General features: G+C 39.8%; 1 protein-coding gene across 5 annotated transcripts in view; it reads left to right on the top strand.

Moving 5' to 3' along the window:
* Window positions 1–14,220, top strand: part of pdzrn3b (PDZ domain containing RING finger 3b) — a 251,137-nt gene extending 236,917 nt beyond the window's left edge. For all 5 annotated transcript variants that reach the window (XM_062045800.1, XM_062045807.1, XM_062045815.1 and 2 more), the window contains 5 exons: window positions 78–176; window positions 7,509–7,571; window positions 7,832–7,933; window positions 8,083–8,199; window positions 10,468–14,220. In XM_062045800.1, coding sequence (XP_061901784.1) covers window positions 78–176; window positions 7,509–7,571; window positions 7,832–7,933; window positions 8,083–8,199; window positions 10,468–11,958 — 1,872 coding nt within the window. In that variant the 3' untranslated portion in view covers window positions 11,959–14,220. The remainder of the gene's footprint in view (window positions 1–77; window positions 177–7,508; window positions 7,572–7,831; window positions 7,934–8,082; window positions 8,200–10,467) is intronic.
* The last annotated feature ends 960 nt before the right edge of the window (window positions 14,221–15,180 follow it).

The following is a 15,180-nucleotide window of genomic DNA, read 5'->3' on the forward strand; positions in this document are numbered from 1 at the left end:
TTTCCCGCTCGATGGTTCGTGACAAATGTGTTTGACTTCTTACTTGACGTTAATGTGAGCTAAATATGTGTCGACAGGAGGTAGATCTGTACCGAGCCAACGTCCAGGAGAAGCTGGGCCTGACGATCTGCTACAGGACCGACGACGAGGACGAAGCTGGGATCTATATCAGTGAGGTATACTGAGAAGATGTCACTTTTATTTACCTTTTTCCAGATTTGTACACTTTGAAATGAAGTGAATTATATATTAAGAAACCCGTTATTTAAGCTACGTTTACACCAGTGTCTTGAGAAAAGTATCTTGCCCAAGACTTAGACTTAGACTTAGACAAACTGTATTGATCCACAAGGGAAATTGATGGTGGAAGCTGGATTCCAACCAGGAACCCCCAAGTTTCTGGAGCCACGCCTCATTCTATTTTTCAGTGTTCAATTTCATCCTTTAAACTTGGCTTCAATATTATTGTTGTTGGGGGAAACAAGTCATTGGCAGGACAAACCGCCAAAAAACTGCTTCTGTCCCCAGGATGGTGTGGCATTGATCTCAAAGCAGAGCTGCTTTAGAGAAGAATAGAGTTGGTTGTTGCACTTCTTTATCTAGTGATAATTGACCGTCTTTAAGAGATCTTTCAACTAAGAAGGCAAATCTGAGAGTGCAGACCTCTGCCATGCCCGAGCTCCCAATAGTAAAAATCCTTTGAACAAATCCTCAATCCAGTGATCCAGATCAAAAAACTGCTTCTGTCCCCAAGATTGTGTGGCATTGGACTCAAAGCAGAGCTGCTGTAGAGAAGAATAGAGTTTGTCACATTTTTTAATCTTGTGTGAATTGACCGTCATTAAGACATCTTTCAACTTTACCATGAATTGATTAACGTGGACCCCGACTTAAACAAGTTGAAAAACGTATTCGGGTGTTACCATTTATTGGTCAATTGTACAGAATATGTACTGTACTGTGCAATCTACTAATAAAAGTTTCAATCAATCAATCAAACTAAGAAGGCAAATCTGAGAGTGCAGAACTCTGCCATGCCCTAGCTCCCAATATTAAAAATCCTATAAAAAAATCCTGAATCCAGTGATCCAGATCAAAAAACTGCTTCTGTCCCCAGGATGCTTTAGAGAAGAATAGAGTTGGTTGTCACATGTTTTAATCTAGTGTGAATCTTGTCATTAAGACATCTTTCAACTAAGAAGGCAAATCTGAGAGTACAGACCTCTGCCATGCCCTGGCTCCCAATAGTAAAATTAATTTGAAAAAATCCTGAATCCAGTGATCCAGATCAAAAAACTGCTTCTGTCCCCAGGATGGTGTGGCATTGAACTCAAAGCAGAGCTGCTTTAAAGAAGAATAGAGTTTGTTGTCACATTTTTTAATCTTGTGTGAATTGACCGTCATTAAGACATCTTTCATCTAAGAAGGCAAATCTGAGAATGCAGACCTCTGCCATGCCCTAGCTCCCAATAGTAAAAATCCTTTGAAAAAATCCTGAATCCAACTTTACCATGAATTGATTAACGTGGACCCAGACTTAAACAAGTTGAAAAACTTATATGGGTGTTAACATTTAGTGGTCAATTACGGAATATGTACTGTACTATGCAATCTACTAATAAAAGTTTCAATCAATCAATCAAACTAAGAAGGCAAATAAGAGAGTGCAGACCTCTGCCATGCCCGAGCTCCCAATAGTAAAAATCCTTTGAACAAATCCTCAATCCAGTGATCCAGATCAAAAAACTGCTTCTGTCCCCAAGATTGTGTGGCATTGGACTCAAAGCAGAGCTGCTGTAGAGAAGAATAGAGTTTGTCACATTTTTTAATCTTGTGTGAATTGACCGTCATTAAGACATCTTTCAACTTTACCATGAATTGATTAACGTGGACCCCGACTTAAACAAGTTGAAAAACGTATTCGGGTGTTACCATTTAGTGGTCAATTGTACGGAATATGTACTGTACTGTGCAATCTACTAATAAAAGTTTCAATCAATCAATCAAACTAAGAAGGCAAATCTGAGAGTGCAGAACTCTGCCATGCCCTAGCTCCCAATATTAAAAATCCTATAAAAAAATCCTGAATCCAGTGATCCAGATCAAAAAACTGCTTCTGTCCCCAGGATGCTTTAGAGAAGAATAGAGTTGGTTGTCACATGTTTTAATCTAGTGTGAATCTTGTCATTAAGACATCTTTCAACTAAGAAGGCAAATCTGAGAGTACAGACCTCTGCCATGCCCTGGCTCCCAATAGTAAAATTAATTTGAAAAAATCCTGAATCCAGTGATCCAGATCAAAAAACTGCTTCTGTCCCCAGGATGGTGTGGCATTGAACTCAAAGCAGAGCTGCTTTAAAGAAGAATAGAGTTTGTTGTCACATTTTTTAATCTTGTGTGAATTGACCGTCATTAAGACATCTTTCATCTAAGAAGGCAAATCTGAGAATGCAGACCTCTGCCATGCCCTAGCTCCCAATAGTAAAAATCCTTTGAAAAAATCCTGAATCCAACTTTACCATGAATTGATTAACGTGGACCCAGACTTAAACAAGTTGAAAAACTTATATGGGTGTTAACATTTAGTGGTCAATTACGGAATATGTACTGTACTATGCAATCTACTAATAAAAGTTTCAATCAATCAATCAAACTAAGAAGGCAAATAAGAGAGTGCAGACCTCTGCCATGCCCGAGCTCCCAATAGTAAAAATCCTTTGAACAAATCCTCAATCCAGTGATCCAGATCAAAAAACTGCTTCTGTCCCCAAGATTGTGTGGCATTGGACTCAAAGCAGAGCTGCTGTAGAGAAGAATAGAGTTTGTCACATTTTTTAATCTTGTGTGAATTGACCGTCATTAAGACATCTTTCAACTTTACCATGAATTGATTAACGTGGACCCCGACTTAAACAAGTTGAAAAACGTATTCGGGTGTTACCATTTAGTGGTCAATTGTACGGAATATGTACTGTACTGTGCAATCTACTAATAAAACTTTCAATCAATCAATCAAACTAAGAAGGCAAATCTGAGAGTGCAGAACTCTGCCATGCCCTAGCTCCCAATATTAAAAATCCTATAAAAAAATCCTGAATCCAGTGATCCAAATCAAAAAACTGCTTCTGTCCCCAGGATGCTTTAGAGAAGAATAGAGTTGGTTGTCACATTTTTTAATCTAGTGTGAATCTTGTCATTAAGACATATTTCAACTAAGAAGGCAAATCTGAGAGTACAGACCTCTGCCATGCCCTGGCTCCCAATAGTAAAATTAATTTGAAAAAATCCTGAATCCAGTGATCCAGATCAAAAAACTGCTTCTGTCCCCAGGATGGTGTGGCATTGAACTCAAAGCAGAGCTGCTTTAAAGAAGAATAGAGTTTGTTGTCACATTTTTTAATCTAGTGTGAATTGACCGTCATTAAGACATCTTTCATCTAAGAAGGCAAATCTGAGAATGCAGACCTCTGCCATGCCCTAGCTCCCAATAGTAAAAATCCTTTGAAAAAATCCTGAATCCAACTTTACCATGAATTGATTAACGTGGACCCAGACTTAAACAACTTGAAAAACTTATATGGGTGTTAACATTTAGTGGTCAATTACGGAATATGTACTGTACTATGCAATCTACTAATAAAAGTTTCAATCAATCAATCAAACTAAGAAGGCAAATAAGAGAGTGCAGACCTCTGCCATGCCCTAGCTCCCAATAGTAAAAATCCTTTGAACAAATCCTCAATCCAGTGATCCAGATCAAAAAACTGCTTCTGTCCCCAGGATTGTGTGGCATTGGACTCAAAGCAGAGCTGCTTTAGAGAAGAATAGAGTTTGTCACATTTTTTAATCTTGTGTGAATTGACCGTCATTAAGACATCTTTCAACTTTACCATGAATTGATTAACGTGGACCGACTTAAACAAGTTGAAAAACGTATTCGGGTGTTAACATTTAGTGGTCAATTGTACGGAATATGTACTGTACTGTGCAATCTACTAATAAAAGTTTCAATCAATCAATCAATCAAACTAAGAAGGCAAATCTGAGAGTGCAGACCTCTGCCATGCCCTAGCTCCCAATAGTTGAAATCCTTTGAAAAAATCCTGAATCCAGTGATCCAGATCAAAAAACTGCTTCTGTCCCCAGGAAGGTGTGGCATTGAACTCAAAGCAGAGATGCTTTAGAGAAGAATATAGTTGGTTGTCGCACTTTTTAATCTAGTGTGAATTGACCGTCTTTAAGACATCTTTCAACTAAGAAGGCAAATCTGAGAGTGCAGACCTCTGCCATGCCCTAGCTCCCAATAGTAAAAAATCCTTTGAAAAACCCCTGAATCCAGTGATCCAGATCAAAAAACTGCTTCTGTCCCCAGGATGGTGTGGCATTGATCTCAAAGCAAAGCTGCTTTAGAGAAGAATAGAGTTGGTTGTCACACTTTTTAATCTAGTGATAATTGACCGTCTTTAAGACATCTTTCAACAAAGAAGGCAACTCTGATAGTGCAGACCTCTGCCATGCCCTAGCTCCCAATAGTAAAAATCCTTAAAAAAAAATCCTGAATCCAGTGATCCAGATCAAAAAACTGCTTCTGTCCCCAGGATGGTGTGGCATTGGACTCAAAGCAGAGCTGCTTTAGAGAAGAATAGAGTTGGTTGTCAAATTGTTTAACCTTGTTTGAATTGACCGTCATTAAGACATCTTTCAACTAAGAAGGCAAATCTGAGAGTGCAGACCTCTGCCATGCCCTAGCTCCCAATAGTTAAAATCCTTTGAAAAAACCCTGAATCCAGGGATCCAGATCACCCCCAAAATGCAATCACTTGGTCCTGACATTTCCTGAAAGTTTCAACGAAAGAGCCCTATCTTTTTGAGCTATGTTGCTAATAAATTAAAATAAACGTAGTGAACCTTATTGTCAGTCCTCCACTCTGTTTGTCTCTGCGGGTGGAGGCGTGGACGCTAGCATACACACACACAGAGGTTCGGCTTGTAACGTAAACGTAAGGTAGTGGAAATGATCCAGACCCACCCCCAAAATCGAATAACCTGTCCCTTATTTCGTATTTCTGATATTTCCTGAACGTTGCATCAAAATCCGCCTATAACGTTTTGAGCTTTGTTGCTAACGGCTAACTGTAACGGAGTGCCACGTGTACTTTTGCAAACCTCACTCCCTGACACCCGGAGAGCTTACGCCAGGACACCTTGACAGCTACGGCTTTTAGCTCGGTCCCTAGTGTGCTCGTCTCTCATTCAGGAACTTTGACACATTCTGACAACCAAACCCGTCGCGGGGTTAACAGTCAAACACTACGGAGGATATTTGTCACAATGTTATTGTAACGGTGACCGTCTTTTTCGAAAAGACAAGAAGGCGGAACTAAATATGAAAATGTAATTGCATTGGCCAGTTGACAAATACATAACGTAACTCAAAACGAGCAAGAAACCTGAACAGGAAATGCAGCTTTAGACCAGCCTACTGTATGTGTGGCATCTATGAACGTGTGAGTACATTTTATATTTGACAACCAACTACAGAAGGGAATTGACGACCAACCCCAGATAGAATTACATTTCCTAGCGCTTTAGCGAGCTAATAACCATTCTAAACTGTAGCTTCCCCTTCATACTTTTTAAGGATAACAATTGTTTTGTTATAAATTCCTTATGCAGCTAAATATTTACAATTTCGACATGAAAAACCTCACGTTAAATGACTTCATTCTAGTCTAGAGAATACTATGTCGGTGAGCTCTGTTTTGATGCCATAAAATCCCACACTACAATCAGAGAGACATGGCCCTCTGGTGGTGAGATATGAGCGTGGCAACCAACTCGTGTGACAACTAATCCATTTTCTCCCTTGCGCTGTCCCGACACAAGCTTCTTTTCGAGAGCCTCTTTGAGCAATGCAGTGTGATATTTGTATGCTATTCTTTTCAATGCAAAGCATATTAATTCCTAGGGATGGGAATTCGATCAGATTTCCCCGGTTCCGATTCACTTTTGATTCTGCTTAAAGATAGTGTGCCGTGAGATACAGTCTGGTGTGCCGTGGGAGATTATCTAATTTCACCTATTGGGGTTAAAAATATTTTTTGCAGACCAGTAATTCTAGTCTGCAAATGAAGTGTTGTTGTTGAGTGTCGGTGCTGTCTAGAGTTCAGCAGAGTAACCGTGTAATACTCTTCCATATCAGTAGATGGCAGCCGGTAGCTAATTGCTTTGTAGATGTCGGACACAGCGGGAGGCAGTGTGCAGGTAAAAATGCGTCTAATGCTTAAACCAAAAATTAACAAAAGGTGAGTGCCCCTGAGAAAAGGCATTGAAGTTTAGGGAAGGCTATGCAGAACGAAACTAAAACTGAACTGGCTACAAAGTAAACAAAAACAGAATGCTGGACGACAGCAAAGACTTACTGTGGAGCAAAGATGGCGTCCACAATGTACATCCGAACATGACATGACAGTCAACAATGTCCCCACAAAGAAGGATAAAAACAACTGAAATATTCTTGATCGCTAAAACAAAGTAGATGCGGGAAATATCGCTCAAAGGAAGACATGAAACTGCTACAGGGAAATACAGAAAAAAGAGAAAAAGCCACCAAAATAGGAGCCAAAACACTACACACAGAACAACAGCAAAAAATGGCGTGATGTGACAGTAGACCTACGTTGAGATAATATTGATACATAGTTGGTTATGGTTTAAAGTCATATCCAACAATTGCGACGACTTTTTACTGTCAACTGAGTTTCGTTTTTTTAATGATTTCTGCTGGTGGTGTGCCTCCGCATTTTTTCAACGCCAAAAATGTGCCTTGGTTAAAAAAAAGGTTGAAAAACACTGCCTTAAAGGTTCTCTAGTTGAGTCTTATTTAAAAAAGAGAAAAAAGAGTGAATTAGCATCAATTTTGTGTAGTTTAGAGGTAGCATGACCTTACAAAGCCTACAGTGAGGTCTCAAGAGCCACCTATGTAGTATATGCAAATAAATATAAGAAATTAATATTATTTTGTAATTTAATCATGTGTAAATTACACGTAACATTTAGTAACATGTGGTATTAACTTATTACATGCAAAGTGAGATATTATTGGTTATAATTTTGATGTTTATGGTTTACAGTTTATGAAGACTTTGAATTGAAAATCTGTAAAAAATGTAAGGCTTCAAAAACTGTAAGCCAGAGTAACAAATAAAGGCTTGCCATATCTCACTTTGCATGTAATGAGTGAATATCACAGATAAGTTTCACATTTGAAGTCAAACCGACGGGGGACGGCGTGGTTCCTGGTTCGATCCCCAGCTTCTACCATCCTAGTCACGTCCGTTGCGTCCTTTGAGCAAGACACTTCACCCTTGCTCCTGATGGGTCGTGGTTAGCACCTGGCCTGGCAGCTCCCACCCCTATGAATTCCTTACCATCAGACACGACTGAGAGAAATTTGGCGAGTAAAAAGTATCTCATGATCGTTGTGTATCGTTTCATTCTTATTGCAGATCGATCCGAACAGCATCGCAGCTAGAGATGGCCGAATTAGAGAGGGTGATAAAATCGTCCAGGTAAGACGTCTTAATTATGCTTTATAATTTAGTTGAGTACACTTTAATGTTGCTGTATTTTTTTTTACAATTGCAATACAACTATTTCATCAATTATTTTAATGATACTTTGCTTACGAGCTTTGGGTTTCATATGTATTTTTTCCCACTTTTACCAACTTTCTGTTTTGTATTCATTCATTGATTAATTTCAGGAAAAAAACATAGTTTTATTGGAGAAAGGCGTTTATATTCTAACAGTTTATTATGATGTTTTTAAGATCAACGGCATCGAGATCCAAAACCGCGAAGATGCAGTTGTGCTGCTGACCAGTGAAGGGAACCAAAACATCTCTCTACTGGTTGCCAGACCAGAGATACAGGTCATTTAAATCTTTAGTCAATTTAAAAAAAAAAAACGTATTTGTATGTCCGTGTACTTAAGTCCAGCATCAAACTATACACCATTTTTCTAAATAAGTTTGCTTCTGTGGAATATTCCTCCCTATTAATAAAGTATATGATCCCACAGCTGGATGAGGGCTGGATGGATGATGACAGGAATGACTTCTTGGATGACCTCCACATGGACATGCTGGAGCAGCAGCACCATCAGGCCATGCAGTTCACTGCCAGCAGGCTGCAGCAGGTATATATGATTATTGACTATTTTATTGATTATGGGACAAGCAGTAGAAAATGGATGGATGGTACTTTTTCGTCACTTATTGTTTGTTTTTGGTACACTAATGTGTATAGGCCATTGGTTCTTTGTTTTATTTTTGCAGAAATATATATCTATTTTTATTAGGCCTGCAACAACTAATCGATTAAAATCGATTATAAAAATAGTTGGCGATTAATTTAGTCATCGATTCGTTGGAGCTATGCGCATGCGCAGAGGCAATTTTTTTTATTTTTTTTATTTATTTTTATTTATAAACTGCAATATGTACAAACAGCTGAGAAACAATAATCAAAAAAAGTATGGTGCCAGTATGCTGTTTTTTTCCAATAAAATACTGGAAAGGATAGAAATGTAGTTTGTCTCTTTTATCCGATTATTAATCGATTAATTGAAGTAATAATCGACAGATTAATCGATTATCAAATTAATCGTTAGTTGCAGCCCTAATTTTTATATTGCTCTTTTTATCTTCGATATGAACATTATTATGTAAACTTGAAGTTATTGTTTTATGTTGTTGCTATTTTTGTATTACAACATTTTATTATTGATCATGTTGTACTGCATTGTAAGCTTTTGTTTTGTAATTGTGTAATGTTTTTTTGCCTGTACCCCAGGAAGAATAGTCTCCACTGCGGTGTAGACTAATGGGGATCCTTAATAAACTAAACTAAACTAAAAACTAAATATGGTCACCCACACACTACACCACTGGTGTCAAACTCAAGACCCGGGGGCCAGATCTGGCCGGCGACATCATTTTATCTGGCCCGCAAACACCTGGAAATGATATGTGTCAATAAAGTACTTAATATTTTCTCACTAAATGTTATGGATTTTTTTCATTTTGACAGAAAAAATATATGTACCGTATTTTTCGGAGTATAAGTCGCTCCAGAGTATAAGTCGCACCTGCCGAAAATGCATAATAAAGAAGGAAAAAAACATATATAAGTCGCACTGGAGTATAAGTCGAATTTTTGGGGGAAATGTATTTGATAAAACCCAACACCAAGAATAGACATTTGAAAGGCAATTTAAAATAAATAAAGAATAGTGAACAACAGGCTGAATAAGTGTACGTTATATGAGGCATAAATAACCAACTGAGAACGTGCCTGGTATGTTAACGTAACATATTATGGTAAGAGTCATTCAAATAACTATAACATATAGAACATGCTATACGTTTACCAAACAATCTGTCACTCCTAATCACTAAATGCCATGAAATCTTATACGTCTAGTCTCTTACGTGAATGAGCTAAATAATATTATTTGATATTTTACGGTAATGTGTTAATAATTTCACACATAAGTCGCTCCTGAGTATAAGTCGCACCCCCGGCCAAACTATGAAAAAAACTGTGACTTATAGTCCGAAAAATACGGTACTGCTTGAAATGTTATACATTTTCCACTTTAATAGTATCCATTATTGCAACAAATATTACAGTATATTATCATAGTATTCAAACATGTTTTTGTCTAAATAAAAATATATAAAAAATACTTAACTTTACAGCAAACTACCCATCAAATGAAGAAAAATGACAATAAATATTACAATGTTCTTTACAGCATATTACTGTAAATTGAAAAAAGCTACTACTGTTTTTTGCTTTAGAATTCTGTTGTATGAGCTGCCATTTTTTTTTACTGTAAAATCAATCAATGTCAATCAAAGTTTACTTATATAGCCCTAAATCACGAGTGTCTCAAAGGGCTGCACAAGCCAAAACGACATCCTCGGCTCAGATCCCACATCAGGGCAAGAAAAAACTCAACCCACTGGGATGCTTTTTCCGTAAAACCCGCCCCCCAAAAAACAGCGGTACTGTTTACCGTAAAATGTTGTAAAAAATAAATTTAAAAAACTTTTTTACAGTAACATTTTGTAAATGTCAAGTTTTTCCTGTAAAATAGACAGTCTACCTAAAATAATTTATATAATTAATAATGAGATCCAGAGGCAAATTCATATATTATTCGCTGTTACAAGCGTCCTTCTGATGGCAGCCATAACTGCCATGTGGCCCTCAATGAAAACCAGTTTGACATCTCTGACACAGTCTGAGTGTGAGGAGGCAAAGCAGATCTATTAATCAGCGCTAATGATTGTGCCTGCTGGTGGATCAGCTGTTTAGATATGAAATGATATTCTACTCATCAGCCAGTCTGGCTGGCGTCTGTTAGACAACAATAGTTACGTGTTGTGTGTTTGTACAGAAGAAGCACGAGGAGGACGGAGGCACCACTGACACGGCCACGCTTCTCTCCAATCACCACGAAAAGGACAGCGGAGTCGGCCGCACCGACGAGAGCACCCGCAACGATGAGAGTTCCGAGCAGGAGAACCTGGCCGATGACCAGACCACGTCCTCCAACACACTCAGCAGCTACAGGAAACTGACCTACAGCCAGGACACCCTGGGAAGCGCCGACCTGCCCTTCGGCGGCGACTACGCCGAGACCGACTTTCTCGGCATCCCGGCGGACGAATGTGAGCGCTTCAGAGAACTCCTGGAGCTCAAGTGCCAAATGAGAAACGTGGGAATTCAGAGCCTCTTCTGCCAAGGTGGCGGGGCAGAAGGTCAGGACCAGGAAGTCGCGGACAAAGAGCTAGAGCTGCTCAATGAGGAGCTGCGTAACATCGAGCTGGAGTGCCTTAATATCGTCCGTGCCCACAAGATGCAGCAGCTCCGGGAGCAGTGCCGTGAATCCTGGATGCTCCACAACAGTGGCTTCCGTAACTACAATACTAGCATAGATGCACGCCGCCATGAGCTGTCGGATATCACAGAGATGCCGGAGAAATCGGACAAAGATAGCTCCAGCGCCTACAATACCGGTGAAAGCTGCCGCAGCACTCCTCTGACGTTGGAGCTGTCTCCAGACAACTCCCTGCGTCGTGGGACGGACGACCAGGGTCCGGCTGAGCCAACCGGCTCTAACGACAGGCTGCTCAAATCTCCCCCGTCTCCTGTCCAGGAAGCTGGTGGCCCCAGCCGGAGCAAAGCCGGAGCAAAGGATCCAGAGTCTTTCCAGGTAGAAAATAAGGAAACGAAACTGGAAGAGTCCAGCAAAGCAGGGCGGAGCTTTGCTCAGCCACGGTCCCCTTACAAGCACGCCCATATCCCCGCCCACGCCCAGCACTACCAGAGCTACATGCAGCTGATCCAGCAAAAATCGGCCGTAGAGTACGCCCAAAGCCAGATGAGCCTGGTCAGCATGTGCCGGGACCCGATCAGTTCCAGTGACCTGGTCCCAAAGATGGAGTGGAAAGTGAAGGTCCGAAGCGACGGCACGCGTTACATCACCAAGAGGCCCATTCGTGACAAGCTGCTGAGGGAGCGAGCCCTGCGCATTCACGAGGAACGCAGCGGCATGACCACGGACGACGACGCCATAAGCGAGCTGAAGATGGGCCGTTACTGGAGCAAGGAAGAGAGGAAGCAGCATGCAGTCCGTTCAAAGGAGCAGAGGCAACGCCGCGAGTTCATGAAGCAAAGTCGAGTCGATTGTCTAAAGGAGCAGGTCAGCGTGGAGGACAAAAAAGAACCCAACATCATTGAACTCAGCCACAAAAAGATGATGAAAAAGAGAAATAAGAAGATATTTGACAACTGGATGACCATCCAGGAACTGCTGACCCATGGTACCAAGTCCCCAGATGGTACGAAAGTTTACACCTCGCTATTGTCTGTGACCACGGTTTAAGTCCTGCTCTCCGTTGGACAGGACCGACAGGATGGGGATGAAGTGTAAATAGAACTCTACCAGTTGGGGTCGAGGCTTCTGCTTCGTTCAATGTGGCGAAATGTTGTAAATAAGAAATAGGAAAGGCTTTTATGGAGAGTTTCCACTGCTTTGGGGGTGAAAAAGCTTTGATTTGTCTGGACATGGTTGTGGGGATGGTTCTGAAAAAAACTTTACCAAATGAATAACTTTTTCTACCTTTGTGCTTTTGAATAATAAGCATACTTTTTTTTACTGAAAGTATGAAAAAAGTGCCATACATAAACAGCCAGCATTTACACTATTTTACATTATTTTGTTGTTACCATACTGTATATCTTTCATCAGTATTGTTCTGCTTTGCTTTTATGGAAAACAACAGTAGGAAGCAATCCTTTCCAAAAGGACTTTTTGTAAATAAATGTTTGCAGCAAACCCAAGTTTTACCTTTTTAATTTCCCTTTAAAATGGTGCTGATACCTGAAAGTCTATACCGTCAGCCAAGTACCAATATAGGAAACATCAAAGTGTACTTGCCTATACTCAGGACATTGAAACGGGATTGTTCGTATCGTCTTGGAAGACATTTCGTCTCTCATTTGAACTCTCGATCGGTTCATGCTCACAGACATTAGGACGTCTCGAGTCTGAGAGGATGGTGCAGGATCTAAAGTATTTGTCTTCTGTGGGTCAAACGAGGATAGGACAATTGTTAAATTTCTATTGTACCGTATTTTCCAGACTATAAGGCACTTTAAAAATATATATATTTTCTGAAAAGTCGACAGTGCGCCTTATAATGTGGTGCGCCTAATGTAAGCGATAAGTTTGGTTGAGCTTACCCACCTCGAAGCTATTTTATTTGGTACATGGTGTAATGATAAGTGTGTCCAGTATATGGCAGTCAAACATAAGAGATAAGTGTAGGCTGCACTCTGATGGCAATATGACTCAAGTAATCAACACCAACATTTTATATGTTACATCGAAAATATAGAACATTACACACGACGCTCAAAACTCTATCAACATGTTTTAGTACGACTTTGGTAAGCTATGAAGCCACACTGCTTGATGTGCTTCGACATACGAATATTATTATGGTGTGTGTATAAGGTAAGACATATCTGGCGTTTTGTTTCGCATTATTATGCAAAAGCAACTTTTCTTACCTTCTGGTACTTGCTGATCTGTATTTGGGATCTGCATGAATCCTGAAAAATTGCACACCTCTGCCTTTGTAGTCTGTGCCGACCCCGTAGTTGATAAGCTTCTTCTTTTTCTCCATCTTCTTGTTATGGGACATTCATCCTCGGCTGTTGCCATTTCTAATATAAAGTAGTGTAAAGTTCTTACTTATATCTGTCAGTAAACTCGCCATGAAAGCGCTAAAACATACTGGTATAGTGAGCTTGATTATTCACCCAAAGAACTTTAGTTATTAGAGTTCCAGTCGGACGGTTTTTCACGGTACACATTTCCGGTGTTGTTGTTTCCGAATGAGGAGATGCTGCTCTGTTATTGATTGAAGTAAAGTCTGAATGTCAATAAAACAGTTAGCTCCATCGTTTGACACTTCTTCCACTCCCGTCCTTGCATGCTACACCGCTACAACAAAGATTACGGGGAGAAGACGCTGCCGAAGGTGAGCCACGTAAATAAGACCGCCCACAAAACGGCGCATCCAGAAGCGACTGTCAAAAAAAAAGATCTGTAAAACATAATCTATGCAACATTTTGACCAAAGAACCACCATTACATGTTATGTAGACCACAAGAAAGTGTTTTCCATTTAGAAAAAAATAATAAAAATAATATAACTCCTTTAATGCGCCCTATAATCCGGTGCGCCTTGTATATGAAAAAAGATCAAAAATAGACCATTCATCAGCAGTGCGTCTTATGGTCCGGAAAATACCGTATCTTAAGGGGAAATCCTCTTCTGGGCATATCCCCCACTTTTAGAAGATGAATCATGTGGATCCTGCACCATCCTTTCAGACTAAAGTGTCCTATCTAAGACAATCCGAACAGTCTAGTTACGATCGATGCCCTAAAAATACAACAACCTGGATTAGTAAGAATATTCACAGTGTTTTTATGTGTAGGAATAAAGGTATTTCTTATATTGTTGACTTTGTGTTTGTTCAAGTCACTTTTGCCTTCTTAGGCCTTCCATGTATTGCAGAGAAAAAACATCCTAATAAATCCTTAGTTTGACACAAAATTTGACATCCTGTAAAATGGCAGAAATAAATTATTGTTTAATATACGATGAGCATGTTTGTTGGAATCGTTTGTTCAAATCGTCGAGCACACAGGTTTCTTTTAATGGATTATTCTGGAAATGCCTTATATTTAATGGATTATTTTCTTGTTTCTATGTTTGAATCCGCATCACTGAAAGGACACTGGCTTATGATTATGAATGAGAGGTTTGACATTGGCCTTTTCCCCTGGCTGCTCCTCCCTTTGACCAAAAAAAAGCCATTTGATTTATGACCAAGCCTTTCCAAGCAACACTTCTAAGATCATTCCGATAATGATTCTGCGATACAGGATGCTGGGTTATTAGTCCATTGCACGAATAGCTTTACAACACATGTTTTAATTGTATTTATCTCTGGGATGAAATCGTTTGTATAGATTAATTAAAGCCTAAGAACAGTGAAGTCATGAGAAGTAGCATCTTTGAAGCAGACTAATCCATTAACAGATAAGAAGATGGTCGGTCTTACCCTTGACACCAGATGCTTATTTACCATAAACCTCATCAATCCGGTCTATTATGCATGTGCCACCGTTATCTTTTCTTCAGCCAGAAGTAGAGCCAAAAACGAAAGCTGCGAGATTTTGGAAAATGTAACGACTACACTGTCATCCATCATTCGTCAAAGAACCTCACCCTTATTCCTAAACCCCTTGTTTCGGTTCGAAGAATCCTAAAAACCTCTAAATATGTAGCTACATGTCTTGTTACCTTCAAAGGTTGCATCGGTTGGTCTTTGTTTACAGCTTTTTCAGAACAGAACTCTTCGCAGTTCATCCTTCCAGAACTTGTTCCTTCTTTGCGACTGTTCTCACCGAGCACTTTCCAGAAGGTCCGTGGCTTCCAGTCCGCTCGTTTGCTGCTTGGCTGTTAATTGATTTATTAGCCCAATTACACACGTTCCAACTCCCACAGTTTGCCAACAGCATGGCAGT

This window comes from Entelurus aequoreus, linkage group LG01 (genome assembly GCF_033978785.1).
Source record: "Entelurus aequoreus isolate RoL-2023_Sb linkage group LG01, RoL_Eaeq_v1.1, whole genome shotgun sequence".
Lineage (NCBI taxonomy): Eukaryota > Metazoa > Chordata > Actinopteri > Syngnathiformes > Syngnathidae > Entelurus > Entelurus aequoreus.